Source organism: Mytilus trossulus, chromosome 2, assembly GCF_036588685.1.
Source record: "Mytilus trossulus isolate FHL-02 chromosome 2, PNRI_Mtr1.1.1.hap1, whole genome shotgun sequence".
Taxonomy (NCBI): domain Eukaryota; kingdom Metazoa; phylum Mollusca; class Bivalvia; order Mytilida; family Mytilidae; genus Mytilus; species Mytilus trossulus.
Genome location: NC_086374.1, coordinates 90,413,231 through 90,427,421, shown reverse-complemented (window position 1 = coordinate 90,427,421; position 14,191 = coordinate 90,413,231). Strand labels below are relative to the sequence as shown.

The window sequence follows — 14,191 nt, the reverse complement described above, 5'->3', positions numbered from 1 at the left end:
GACATAACTTAAGACTATTACCATTATATTATCCTGATGTAGGCACAAAGTGAAGGTAGTGTTGTACATAATGTTAGTCAAGTTTAAACTCTAACAAGTTCAGGGCATATAAATGTTGAAAATATGCCGCACAGCCCTATGTTTTGACCTTTGAATAAAATTGTAGCGCATGTCAAATTTCCATTCTCTTATATATATTTTTTTTTACAAAACTTCAAAGTAAAAGTGGCACAGATTCAGCAGCAAAGGAAGTTCTTCGGGAAATTGCATAGTCTATATTTACAGAAATGCAACTCGAGCGTTAAATATGTGTTCTAACTCATTTTATTTAGTTTCTTCATTGAATATCAGAAATGCAATGTGTCATTCTTTATCAAATTAACTCTATTTTTGTCTGTGCATGCATGGTCCCTCTGATCTGGTGATATTATACTGTTAGTTAGAATTGTCAATTAAATAAAGTATCCTTTATGTAAACCGGCAATAGCTTAATGGACACAACAATGTATATGCAGGGTCATTTTTACTAATGAATCCAAGATAAAGCATCGACATATAAATTGATAAACGTATAAGTAATGAAATGATGCGATGTTAAAGACAACACGTTGAGCTTGCCTCGTCATGTTCATTCTACACGTGCAGTTTCAAGTCATGTACAACATCAAATGACAAAACGAAAAGAAAATTGAACACTACAAAGAAAATGAAATAATTACTTTTAGCATTCCCTTGGAAAGATTAAAATTATGAGATGAACTATTTTAATCAGTGCTTGCAGTATTGTGTATGTTTGACTATCATGCGCTCTAGTAAGGTAAGCTTCGATTTATTCTTCGTGATTTTATCATTATGTTGACATATTGGTTATAACTTATGTATGCTGATGTATATTGAGAGGGGCTCTATATTCATGTTTCCACTAACGAAAGTCGTGTCAATAAATAGCTCGAAAAAAGTAAGTAAATGTATAGTATTAGTTTCTTGTATTCATATTCAATTTGAAATGGTGAAGTTTATTGTCCGTAACACTGAAATGCCGTTAAACTTTACTTTTTGTCTTTGCTGATTAAACTTTCATTCATACATTGAAATAAAACAATTAAATACCTTTGTTCCAATTAATTACTGAAATGGAAAATAGTTTTAAAAAATATTTTTGTTCTTGATAGTAACTTGTTTTTGACAACATATTACTAATGGATACTAAAGAGGGTCGTAAAAGGAAGTTAAAATTTATTTTGATTTTCTTAAGAAGCATTTCAGCACGTGTCTGTCGACAAAAAGCCTTTGACATAAATGCATTTTCATTCTCAATTTTATTGTTGTCTTCAAGGGAAATTATATCAAGTATGTTTTTTTTCTCAAACTCAATAAAAGTGTTCTGTAAATTACCTTAACTGTTCCTCATATCAATGATCTGCTCTTAAGCTCCGGTAACAACTTTCTTTTTTAACGGATTTTAAATATTGGAATAAGCTATAAACAATGGCTGATGAAGTACAGCAATATAATGTTCTTACTCATCAAGAAACAGTAGCAGATCACTTGGAGAACAATCTGTATGATCAAGTCACTGGTAAACAACCAGATGATGGAGCGGATATGCAACAGTTCAAAACATCTAGTCAGAATGGTGAATCCCGAAATTCAAAAGATCCACCAGGTACAAACAAAGAAGAACCAATTGAAACGAGGGATGATAGTAACACGGAACAAACGAGGAATTTTAGTGTAAACGAAAATGTAGAAGAATTAAAAGATTCAATATTAAATGGTGATATAAATAGCAAAGAGAATTCCCCTCGAACTGACGGAGAAAGAAGTGGCACATCATTGTCACGTGCAACGACTGAGGTTTCGTTAGATCTTGAACTCAACGGACCTTCTCATGACCAAAAAGAGGCTCAGTTTCTTCTAGTCAAATGCCCACTCTGTTCCGAGAATATGCGAATGCCAAAGATATTGCCATGTTTGCATTCTTTTTGTGAATCTTGCCTAGAAACATATGTTAAAAAATTGATTGACCGTTCGAAAACAACAACGATCACGTGTCCATTATGCCATGCTGTAGTTCTTGTATCAAGGAACAGAATTAATGCTCGGGAATATATCGAATCTCTGCCTACAAGTACGCTGATTTCGACGGTTCTTAGCAAAAAGGCAGCAAGGACAAGACTTTGTAATGTATGTAACAGTGATTTAAATAAAGCAGTGTCTTGGTGTGGTTACTGTGCACTTGCATTTTGTGAAGAGCATGTTCAATACCACAAACAATTAACTTCAATAAAACAGCGCCATCCAACGGTGAGCCTAGATGACATTAGAGGAAAATCAAACACTTTAATGTTCCCTTATCAAAAGTGTCATTTTCACAAGAAAGAAGATCTGCATTTATTTTGTAAAGAGGAATGGACTCCGTGTTGCCATGTTTGCCGTAAGATGTTGCACAAGATATGCGACAATCAGAAAGGAAGTGTCGTACCACTTCCGGTCGCTGCAGTAAGAGTAAAAGACAGTAAGCATGCTAAAACTTTAAAGAAACGACTAGATACGTTACGTGAAGAAGCCGAAGAAATTTCCGATGACCGAATAAAAAATCTTGATGAACTTGAGTTACAGCTGAGGTTAGGTCGTGAAAGTATTTCTACAATACGACAAAACATCAACGATCACCTTGACCAGCTGGAAGATGACCTTCATGACGAGCTTACCGAGATTTACGAGCGCACACGGATAGATCTAGAAGAAGAAAGAGACAAAGCGGAAATTAAACTGAGGACTGTCGTTCACTATCAAAACCTAATGGAAAATATAACCATACACTCGCCAGATACCCAAGCAATAACTGAAATGTCGCAGCTTAGGGACCAAACTAAAAACGTTGAAGGTGATATCCATACCTTTAAAAGAAAAGCCAAAACTTTTGAAGTATCAATTACAACCTACGCAGAATATTTCAAACAAATCAATAAAATGGGATCTCTACAAAGGCGGGAAATATCAGCCTACAAACTTGCACCAGTACCACCACCAATCAGATCTAAAACCAACCTATTTAAGGGGACATCACTATCAAAATCCACTCTGTAATTCATTTGTTCAGCATGTGCAGCACTTGGCATTAAAGTTGCTCAAAACTTAATTTATTAAGAGATATTTATTTAAATTATGTATAAATATTCTTAAATGTTTAGTTTTCTTATTTTAATTTGTCTTTATTATTGATTATTGTCAGTAAGCTCAGAGTCTTGGTAAAAAATACGTTAGGAATTCGTCAAACAGATATATATATAAAAAGAAGATGTTGTATGATTGCCAATGAGTCAACTGTCCACAAGAGTCCAAAATGACACAGACATTAACAACTATAGGTCACCGTATGGCCTTCATCAATGAGCAAAGCCCATACCGCATACTCAGCTATAAAAAGCCACGATGTGACAATGTAAAACAAAAAAGAGAAAACTTACGGCCTTATTTATATAAAAAAATTTAACGAAAAACAAATATGTAACACATAAACAAACGACAACCACTGAATTACAGGCTCCTGACTTGGGACAGGCACATACATAAATAATGTGGCGGGGTTAAACATGCATTTCATATCAAGTAAATTTTATATATTTATAAAAAAAAAAGATGAACAGCTTATGTAACGGTATAAAAGGTATTAACCTTAGTTATACATATTTATTTCCAATGCATTTCATCGTTATTTAATACGAGTTATAATCAATTCTTTTGTAATTTTCAAATATTAAATAACATTAAATACCTTAAGTTAATTTCAAATACATTTAGTGATATTATATGTCAGTTTAGTTCGTGTCTGCTATAGAATACGTTTACTGTTTTAAACACCAACCGTTTACTAAATTACTAAGGACTATGTAGATAAGATTTAAACAATTCGTCAAGTTACAATGGAGACCTACATAAAGTCAAATAACCATACGAAGAGACCTTTATCGTTCATCAATATTTCTGTAAACCTAAATGGCAGTATGCAACATATCCATTGGTTACGTCCAACATGGCGTCCAAGAAGCCGAAAGACGAACCTCCAAAAGAAGAACCTGTAAATATTGTGGCTGAGGAGCCGGAAATTACTGATACAGAAGCAGACGATAAAGCGAAAGTGGTGGATATTCTACTCTGTATCCTTTGTGACAAACAAATCCGTGTACCTAAGTGCCTTCCTTGTTTGCATTCGTTTTGTGAACCATGTCTGACAAAATATGTGGAGAAAATTATCAAGGATTCTCCGGGAAAGATAGAAATACATTGTCCAGAATGCAAAATGATGGTGTTCCAAACATTAGGCAAACTAAACGCTAAATCGTACGCAGAAAACCTACCAATTGGTACCGTGTGTTCCACTCTGTTATGTGAACCAGCCATTGAACAAAAGGTTTGTCATTTTAATGATGGTTGCACAAGGGAGGCTGTGAAGTGGTGTGGATACTGTGCAAATGCGTTATGTTTCGATCACATGGATTTGCATCGGCAGCTAACCACAATGAAGATCTACCACCCTACGACAGATCTACAAGATGCTACAAAGCTGAGATTCCCTTATCAAAAGTGCGTTCATCATCCAAAAGAGGACATGGCGTACTTTTGTCCTCGTGACTGGACAACAACGTGTAACATTTGTGGGAAAATACAGCACAGAACCTGCTATTTCCTTAATAAAGGCGTGCTACAGATATCAGAAGTTGCCCCGGAAATTAAAGGAAATCATACTACGAAGGAATTAGATCCGAAACTAGACTTTCTTGAAACTGAATCTCAAGAGCTTTCAGATGATAGAAAACGTAATTTACAAAGATTAGACGAACAACTCCAAATGGGAAAAGATAACATTTCAATTTTCCGTAAAGTTATGGACGAATACCTAGATGAAATAGAACAAAACTTAAATGGAGAACTAGAGTCAAAATATGAAAAGGTTAAAAGCGATTTAGAAAATGAGAAAATGATCATTGATACAAGACTACGGACAGTAAAATATTATAAACTAATGTTAGAGGCTATTCATTCAAAATCAACCAGCCTCCAATCCGTTACAGAGTTGGCTAAACTGAGAGAACAAACAGAAAATATAAACTGTGATATACAGCAGAGAAAGAGAACCTTGAAACGTACGAACTTATCTGTTCAACCGGTACATGATTTGGAAAAAGCACTGCCAAAAATGGGTTCCGTCCATATTAAAGAATTTGGTCGTAATTTAGGACTAGGACACTGGTCACTCAGAAGGTCGAAAAGTACTCTTTATAATTAGATATATACTGTTGCTATATGCTTTAAATGATTACTGCCATATAATTTAAAGTTTATAAAACTGCCATTGTTTACGTTAATCAAAGCGAATTTAAAAAAAACAAAAACGATTCACCTAGCCAATGATGTGAGAAGAAGTCCAAAGATGTCTTTAGCAAATGGAACTTTTGAAAGAACCAAATACTGTTACAATGTGTCAATATAAAGGAACACCGCTTTTTTTCAACTTGTTTTTAGCCTTATTTTTTATGAAAGTTGCTGGTATTGGAATTGATTTAAATTTCGTACTTATAACTTTATTTCAAACAAATCTTGTAATGAAAAAATATGGTAGTTGCAGTTTAAAAGTTTTTTTAAATATAAAACTGTGCGACTAAATTAAGTTTTTATTGGTTGAAGTGTTTTTATCTGTTGTGTTAATTTTTAAGAAAAAAAAAAGATTAAATAGTAATGTTTTCTTTATACTTACACGAAAGTCTTTATTATATGTATTCATTATGAAATTAAGAAAATAGAGTATGATTGCAAATGAGACAACTATACACACGAGTTCAAAAGATGTGGATATCAGCACCGTACGGCCTTTAAAAATGAGAAAACTACACAGTATAGACGGCTTTACTAGGCACCGGCATGAAAAATTTGAAACTTTTCAAATTGAGAAAATCACGGCTAAACTTGTAGACGAGAAAAGATAGCACAGGACATCCTAACTCATAAGTCGAAAATAAACTGACATCGCCATGGCAAAAAAAAGAAAGAAAAGAAAACGACCAAAAGTCAACAACGATACACAAAACATAAAGAAAACAAAATACTAAGCAACACAAACCCCACAGAAAACTTGGGTAATCTTAGGTGCTCTAGAAGGGTAAGCTAATCCTGATCCAAATGTGGCACTCGTCATGTTGCTTATATCAGTACTAACTCGTCGAAGTCTTATTCGGTAGGTCACATTTAAGAAGGGGGACGGAATTGTGATAACGACGATTTGAATATATTCGTCGTCATCTGTGAAACAGATATTTCATAATGGTCAACCAACTCGTGATGGCGTCAATAATTCTTTTCGAAAGGACGATTTCATCATCACCTATTAAAATTGTTGGTTCAATAGTTTACTTATGAGCAGAAACCCTCTAGCAAGCAAAATATAATAGGAAACTCTAGCTCTGGCATATCGATTCAAACGGGAGATATATACTCCGTATGCAGGAGCTGCTGGAATGTTGCTCATAAAATATAAAGTTCACAATTGGAAAACTAAAATCATCTCTTTTGTCGTAAAGTTTTGTTCTCAAACGACGCTAATTTTGAATTTCTAGATGCGTCAAGATTTTGGGTCAACTTAACTGAATCAGTTGTATCTTCTATTACAAGGAAGATGGGATATATGTGTTCAGCTTAATAACCAAACTTAAATTATTTAGTGAGAGGCATAAGAAGAGGAACACATTTGGTTCCCATGGGAACGCAGATTTGTTGTCCTCGAAATTAATTTTTTTTATTAACAATAAAGAAATCAAGCATCTTGACGTCAATTTCAGGGGATGTTTTTTTTAATCAGAGTTGTTTTAACAAAGTATGATTTATTCCTCCCTTATACAAGGAACTTTTATCAACGTTGACCTTTTTTTTTTTTATATAAAACAAAGCAATAGAGTTCATGTGTCTCACATGAAGTACACATCGTTATACTCATTCTTTCATAATGAGACAAAAAAAAAAGACGGCTAAGCTTTTGATTTTGCCATTTGATAAGGGACGTTCCGTTTTTCAATTTTCTTGGAAAAGAGGTATTTTTGTAATTTTTCTTTTTTTTTCATGTTGAATATTCTAATGGAATGTATTTTCCCTGTATCTACTTCCTATATCGGTTCTTTTTCAAAGCTGTCCTGATAACGAAAATAACTAGAGGCTCTAAAGAGCCTGTGTCGCTCACCTTGGTCTATGTGCATATTAAACAAAGGACACAAATGGATTCATGACAAAATTGTATTTTGGTGATAGTGATGTGTTTCAAGTTCTTACTTTACTGAACGTTCTTGCTTCTTACAATTATATCTATAATGAACCTTGCCCATTAGTAACAGAGAAAAATATTTGTTAAAAATTTACATAAATTTACCGAATTAATGAAAATTGTTAAAAATTGACTATAAAGGGCAATAACTCCTTAAGGGGTCAATTGACTATTTAGGTCATGTTGACTTATTTGTAGATCTTACTTTGCTGAACATTATTGCTGTTTACAGTTTATCTCTATCTATAATAGTATTCAAGATAATAACCAAAAACGGCAAAATTTCTTTAAAAATTACCAATTGGAGGGCAGCAAGCCAACAACCGATTGTCCAATTCATCTGAAAATTTCAGGGCAGATAGATATTGACCTGATAAACATTTTTATCCCCAAGTCAAATTTCCTCAAAATGCTTTGGTTTTTGAGTTATAAGCCAAAAACTGCATTTTACCCCTATGTTCTATTTTTAGCCGTGGCGGCCATCTTGGTTGGTTGACCGGGTCACGCCACACATTTTTTAAACTAGATACCCCAAAAATGATTGTGGCCAAGTTTGGATTAATTTGGCTCAGTAGTTTCAGAGGAGAAGATTTTTGTAAAAGATTACTTAGATTTATGAAAAATGGTTAAAAATTGACTATAAAGGGCAATAACTCCTAAAGGGGTCAACTGACCATTTCGGTCATGTTGACTTATTTGTAAATCTAACTTTGCTGAACATTATTACTGTTTACAGTTTATCTCTATCTATAATAATATTCAAGATAATAACCAAAAACAGCAAAATTTCCTCAAAATTACCAATTCAGGGGCAGCAACCCAACAACAGGTTAACCGATTCATCTGAAAATTTCAGGGCAGATAGATCTTGACCTGATGAACATTTTTATCCCATGTCAGATTTCCTCTAAATGCTTTGGTTTTTGAGTTATAAGCCAAAAACTGCATTTTACCCCTATGTTCTATTTTTAGCCGTGGCGGCCATCTTGGTTGGATGACCGGGTCACGCCACACATTTTTAAAACTAGATACCCCAATGATGATTGTGGCCAAGTTTGGTTTGATTTGGCCCAGTAGTTTCAGAGGAGAAGATTTTTGTACAAGCTAACGCCGGACGACGACGGACGACGGACGCCGGACGCCGGACGCCAAGTGATGAGAAAAGCTCACTTGGCCCTTTGGGCCAGGTGAGCTAAAAATATAAAAAGGTGTACTGACAATCAATGTACACACTGACAATCCATATATACGCAGAAAATCCATGTTAACACTGACAATCCATATATACGCAGAAAATCCATGTTAACACTGACAATCCATATATACGCAGAAAATCCATGTTAACACAGACAATCCATTAATACACAGACAATCCAAGAACAGACTGACAACCCATGTATACACTGAAAATCCATGCACACACTGACACACCATGTACACATTGAGAATCCATATATACGCAGATAATCCATGAACAGACTGACAATCCATACACACACTGACAATTCATGTATAGACTGACAATCCATGTACACACTGACAATCCATGTACAGACTGACAATCCATGTATACACTGACAATCCATGTATACGCTGAAAATCCATGTACACACTGACAATCCATGTACACACTGACAATTCATGTATTCAATGACAATCCATGTACACACTGACAATCCATGTACACACTGACAATTCATGTATTAAATGACAATCTATGTACACACTGACAGTCCATGATCACACTGACAATCCATGTATACACTGACAATCCATGTACACACTGACAATCCATGTATACACTGACAATCCATGTACACACAGACAATCTATGTATACACTGACAATCCATGTACAGACTGACAATCCATGTACACACTTACAATCCATGTATACACTGACAATCAATGTTCAGACTGGCGAGTCAATGCACACACTGACAATACATGTACACACTGACAATCCATGTACAGACTGACAATCCATGTTTGCACTGACAATACATGTACAGACTGGCGATCAATGCACACACTGACAATACATGTACACACTGACAATCTATGTACATACTAACAATCCATGCACACACTGACAATACATGTACACACTGACAATCTATGTACATACTGACAATCCATGCACACACTGACAATCCATGTATTCACTAACGACTGGGAGAATGACAATTATGAACGGAACAAACAGGAGACAAATTTTCCTACCATTATTTTGAAGATTAAGTGATAACTTTGTGCATTTGATGTTGAAAAATGTGCCAAGTTAAGGTTGATTTTCAAACGTAACTTACACTCATTATATAATTTATGACGATCACTTTAGGTTCTCTTGGCTTCGACAAGATACGAAAACTTGAAAATATAAAATGTACAAACTAGGCTGACATTTTAAACTTAACTGAAGTGATAATGAACAAAGACTTCAAGTATAATTTTATTCATCCAATCAGTTTTTTAGTGAATACAGAATATCGCAGATTTTCGCCATTGTTCACAAGATTTATATACAAAATTGAATGTGATAATTATAATAAATAAGGTGCTTTGAAATTTACGAAGCATAATTTTGGACAATTTAGAAGTTTTAACTTCTACTCTATATCTACGGGGCGCCGAATGGGACTCTTGTGGTTTTGTACTCAAAATTCAATTTTGTACGGACAAAAGTGACTTTTGTTCAACAAAAATGAGTTCAGTTTAACAAAATTTGTATCATACTACAAATTTGAAATTTTGTCATACAAAATTATCTATCAGCGGACAAAAGTCACTTTTGTCATGACAAAATTCATTTTTGTTACACAGACTTGACTTTTGTTACCTAAATTGAAAATTGAGCGACAAAAGTCAATTTGGTATTTAAATTAGTTTAGTTTGGTTTCTGTGAACTAATTTGCATACAAAATCGACTTTTGTTACACAAAATTGACTTTTGTTACACAAAATTGACTTTTGTTACACAAAATTGACTTTTGTTACACAAAATTGACTTTTGTTACACAAAATTGACAAAATTGACTTTTGTCGCATCAAAATTGACAAAATTGAATTTTGTCTCAACAAAATTGATAAAATTGAATTTTGTCTCAACAAAATTGACAAAATTGAATTTTGTCTCAACAAAATTGACAAAATTGAATTTTGTCTCAACAAAATTGACAAAATTGAATTTTGTCTCAACAAAATTGACAAAATTGAATTTGTCTCAACAAAATTGAATAAATTGAATTTTGTCTCAACAAAATTAACAAAATTGAATTTTGTCTCAACAAAAATGACAAAATTGAATTTTGTCTCAACAAAATTGAATTTTGTCTCAACAAAATTGATTTTTGTCTCACGAAAGTCAATTTTGTCTCACGAAAGTCAATTTTGTCTCATAAAAGTCAATTTTGTTGTTACAAAATTGAATTTTGTCATCACAAAAATGAATTTTGTCGTCACAAAATTGACTTTTGTCTCAACAAAATTGACAAAATTGACCTTTGTCTCAACAAAATTGACAAAATTGACTTTTGTCTCAACAAAATTAACAAAATTGACTTTTGTCTCAACAAAATTAACAAAATTGACTTTTGTCTCAACAAAATTTACAAAATTGACTTTTGTCTCATCAAAATTAACAAAATTGACTTTTGTCTCAACAAAAATGACAAAATTGAATTTTGTCTCAACAAAAATGACAAAATTGAATTTTGTCTCACAAAAGTCAATTTTGTCTCACAAAAGTCAATTTTGTCTCACAAAAGTCAATTTTGTCTCACAAAAGTTAATTTTGTTTCACAAAAGTCAATTTTGTCTCACAAAATTGAATCTTACCGTACACAATTGACTTTTGTGATTTAATTTCCATATCAGGTAACAAAAGTCAATTTTGTAGGCAAATATGTTTATATTTGCATACCTTTAAGACAAAATTGACTTTTGTCATGACAAATATGAATTTTGTCTACAAAAATGAATTTTGTCATGACAAAAATGAATTTTGTCTACACAAATGAATTTTGTCATCACAAAATTGAAGTTCTCACAAAACAAATCTGTAGCACATAGTTTTGTAAGACAAAAATGATTTTGTTATGACAGAATTGAATTTTGTACAAAACCACAAGAGTCCCATTCGGCGCCCCGTAATATCTGGCCAAGATTAATATTCACATCATTTTGATCATACCATTAAAAGTAAGAAATACAAAGTATGACCTGTATGAAACAATCTGTATGGAATGTACACAGAATATAGTAGGAAGTTTGCTTTGAATTCCTACCAGAAAAAAGTGATATTCCAGTCAGACAGTAGTAGGAATCCACACGGAAAATAGGCGAAAAATTTAAATTAGCAGGAATTTCTTAGTAGGAATATTGTATATTCCTACCAGGAATATGCAAATTAGCAGGAATAATTTGGTAGGAAAATAAAATTCCTACTAGAAAACCTGGTAGGAATTTTTCAAAATTCCACCCAGAAAAAAATATTTTCTAGTAGGAATCTAAAAATATACAAAATGTAAGTGTATATTCAAAAATACACAACTGGGTCAATGATAAGTTTGAATCTCAACAACAAAGAGCAAAGGACATTCATGGAATCAATTCCTTTTTAAAAAAAATAGACTTTTGAAATGTTTAAGGAAACTGCATGTAATGTATGCAAGCTATAGAAAGTGTTATACATAAAGAACATGTAGATCTAAATTAGTTTAAAGAACAAATAATGAGTAAGATTATGCACTATTAATGAATTATTAATTGATTACTAAATACTTTTGGCAGGCAGATACAAAACAATCATCTTGAATGTATAAGAATTACCTTTAGTCTTGATTATCCACATTTTCTTACATTTCTACATTGTTACGTTGTGTGACCCTAGCTTGCATCATTGTATTCCAACACAATTTTTCAATCTTTCCCCTCCAACTTTTGAATTTGTGAACTGGAACTTGCTTGCATTTAACATTGCAAAATGTGTGTCATTTGCAAACAGGAATCCAGTTCAAGATAACTTTCCAGGTAGAAATATTTTCTGGTAGGAATTTATAAATAAATTCTGGTAGGAATCATAAACATGTAGTAGGAAAATAAATAATCAACTCAGATTTTCAAAACAAAAAAAAATCTATACAGACTTTAACAATTCCACCTAGGTAGTAGGATTTTTGAAGTGGGAATATTAAAAAATCCAGTCAGACTTTTGTTCATTTTCCATGTCCGTCTACTTTCTATATAGAATCTTTGAATCTATGTGGTTTCCTACTTCATTCCTACTAGTGTCTGGGTGGAATCCTACTACTTATTTCGTACGGGGACAATCATTTATGTAAAGAAAGACAGAAGTAAAACAAAATAAAATTTAAAACGGCAAAGATATCAATGTGTTAACAATATCAAAATATTAAATTCCACTTGCTCATATCACTCATGGGCATCGAACTAATTCAATATTTGTATTTGTTACTCTTAATATGGATCAGTAATTTCAGAAAGGCTACAAGTTTTGTCTACGTACATATAATGCTGACACATTGTTCATATATTAAAATCAATAAGGAAGATTTTGAGGACCGAATTACAGTAAATTTGTTTCAAAATAGGTGGACAGCAAGAAAAGATGTCGAGCGCAATCTTTACAACGTCAAAAGGACCACATCTAAAGAAGAGGCAGCATTCGTCTGCTTCTGTCCAAAGCAGGAAGTCCGAGACGCCATTTGAGTCCATTCTCAATCTTACAACATGTCATTTGTGCAAGAAGGACATGTGTTGTCCTAAACATTTACCGTGCATTCATTCATTCTGTGAATCTTGTATAGAGTTATATGTTCAACAAATTAAGGATACAAAATCTTCTTCGCATGTTTCCTGTCCGGTTTGCGAAATGCCTGCCGCCACTGTTTCGAATATGTCTGCTAAAGAATTTGCCGAGAATCTTCCAACTAGTACATTAATTTCTACATTGATGAGTAGAAAATGTGCGTCTTCGCCATCTTGTAATCGTTGTAAGGAACGTGGAAGGGAATCCAAGGCTTCTTCATGGTGTGGCTACTGTGCTCAGGCTCTGTGTGATGAACATGCTGACTATCATAAAGATTTAACAACAACTAAACTCCGACATCCGGTTGTTAGGCTTAAAGAGATGCTTACTCCTGGAAATTTTGAGTTCGTTCGCAAATGTAAATACCATCATAATGAAGAAATGACTCATTTCTGCAAAGAGGAATGGACGCCATGCTGTCCGATTTGTGCAAAGGTCATGCATAAAGGTTGCACTGTAGTTCTTTTACATCAAGTTGCTATCAATATAAAAATGGACCCTAGTACTATGAGGCTGCGTAAAGCCGTAGACACTTTAGAAACTGAAACGGAGAAACTTTTTCAAGGTCGAATGCAAAATAAAAAGAAACTGGATGACCAATTGAAATTTGAGCAGGGAAGACTTCGAGAATTTAGAGAAAAGATAAATACCCATTTAGATGAATTGGAAGATAATTTGGCCACAGAACTCGATGCATTCCACACACAAAAACAAACAGAACTCGAAAAGGAAGCAAAGACATTCAAAACAAAGAATAACACATTGAATTTCTATAAAATGCTCTTGGACAGCATCCAAGAAAATTCTGGTAATACTCAGGCAGTGCAAGAACTAGCAGCCATTCGCATGCAGACAAAGGCCATGGAGGACGAGATCAAAATGGTATCGGCTAGATTAAAATCGATTGACATAACTGTTGAATATCCGTATGATTTAGTCAAATCTACAACTCGCCTTGGATCAATTCAGCAAAAAGTGGCACACATTGGACGCGTTGGAACACCAAAATCTACTGCAAGATCCACGCCAAGATCATTTAAAAGTTAA

General features: G+C 33.6%; 3 protein-coding genes across 3 annotated transcripts; all 3 read left to right on the top strand.

Annotated features, from left to right (window-relative positions):
- Window positions 1–1,457: 1,457 nt before the first annotated feature.
- Window positions 1,458–3,135, top strand: LOC134705521 (E3 ubiquitin-protein ligase TRIM36-like). The gene has a single exon (XM_063564239.1). It carries the CDS (start codon window positions 1,489–1,491, stop codon window positions 3,091–3,093), a length of 1,605 nt encoding a protein of 534 aa, XP_063420309.1. The 5' UTR covers window positions 1,458–1,488; the 3' UTR covers window positions 3,094–3,135.
- A 904-nt stretch (window positions 3,136–4,039) lies between these two features.
- LOC134706086 (E3 ubiquitin/ISG15 ligase TRIM25-like) lies at window positions 4,040–5,293 on the top strand. Its single transcript, XM_063564795.1, has one exon. The coding sequence runs from the start codon at window positions 4,040–4,042 to the stop codon at window positions 5,291–5,293; it is 1,254 nt and encodes a 417-aa protein (XP_063420865.1).
- Window positions 5,294–12,943: 7,650 nt separating this feature from the next.
- LOC134706085 (E3 ubiquitin-protein ligase TRIM56-like) lies at window positions 12,944–14,191 on the top strand. The gene has a single exon (XM_063564794.1). The coding sequence runs from the start codon at window positions 12,944–12,946 to the stop codon at window positions 14,189–14,191; it is 1,248 nt and encodes a 415-aa protein (XP_063420864.1).

Excerpts from the sequence above, each read along its gene's own strand:
- LOC134705521 (XM_063564239.1), top strand. The coding sequence starts at position 1,489 with ATGGCTGATGAAGTACAGCAATATAATGTTCTTACTCATCAAGAAACA.
- LOC134706085 (XM_063564794.1), top strand. The coding sequence starts at position 12,944 with ATGTCGAGCGCAATCTTTACAACGTCAAAAGGACCACATCTAAAGAAG.
- LOC134706086 (XM_063564795.1), top strand. The coding sequence starts at position 4,040 with ATGGCGTCCAAGAAGCCGAAAGACGAACCTCCAAAAGAAGAACCTGTA.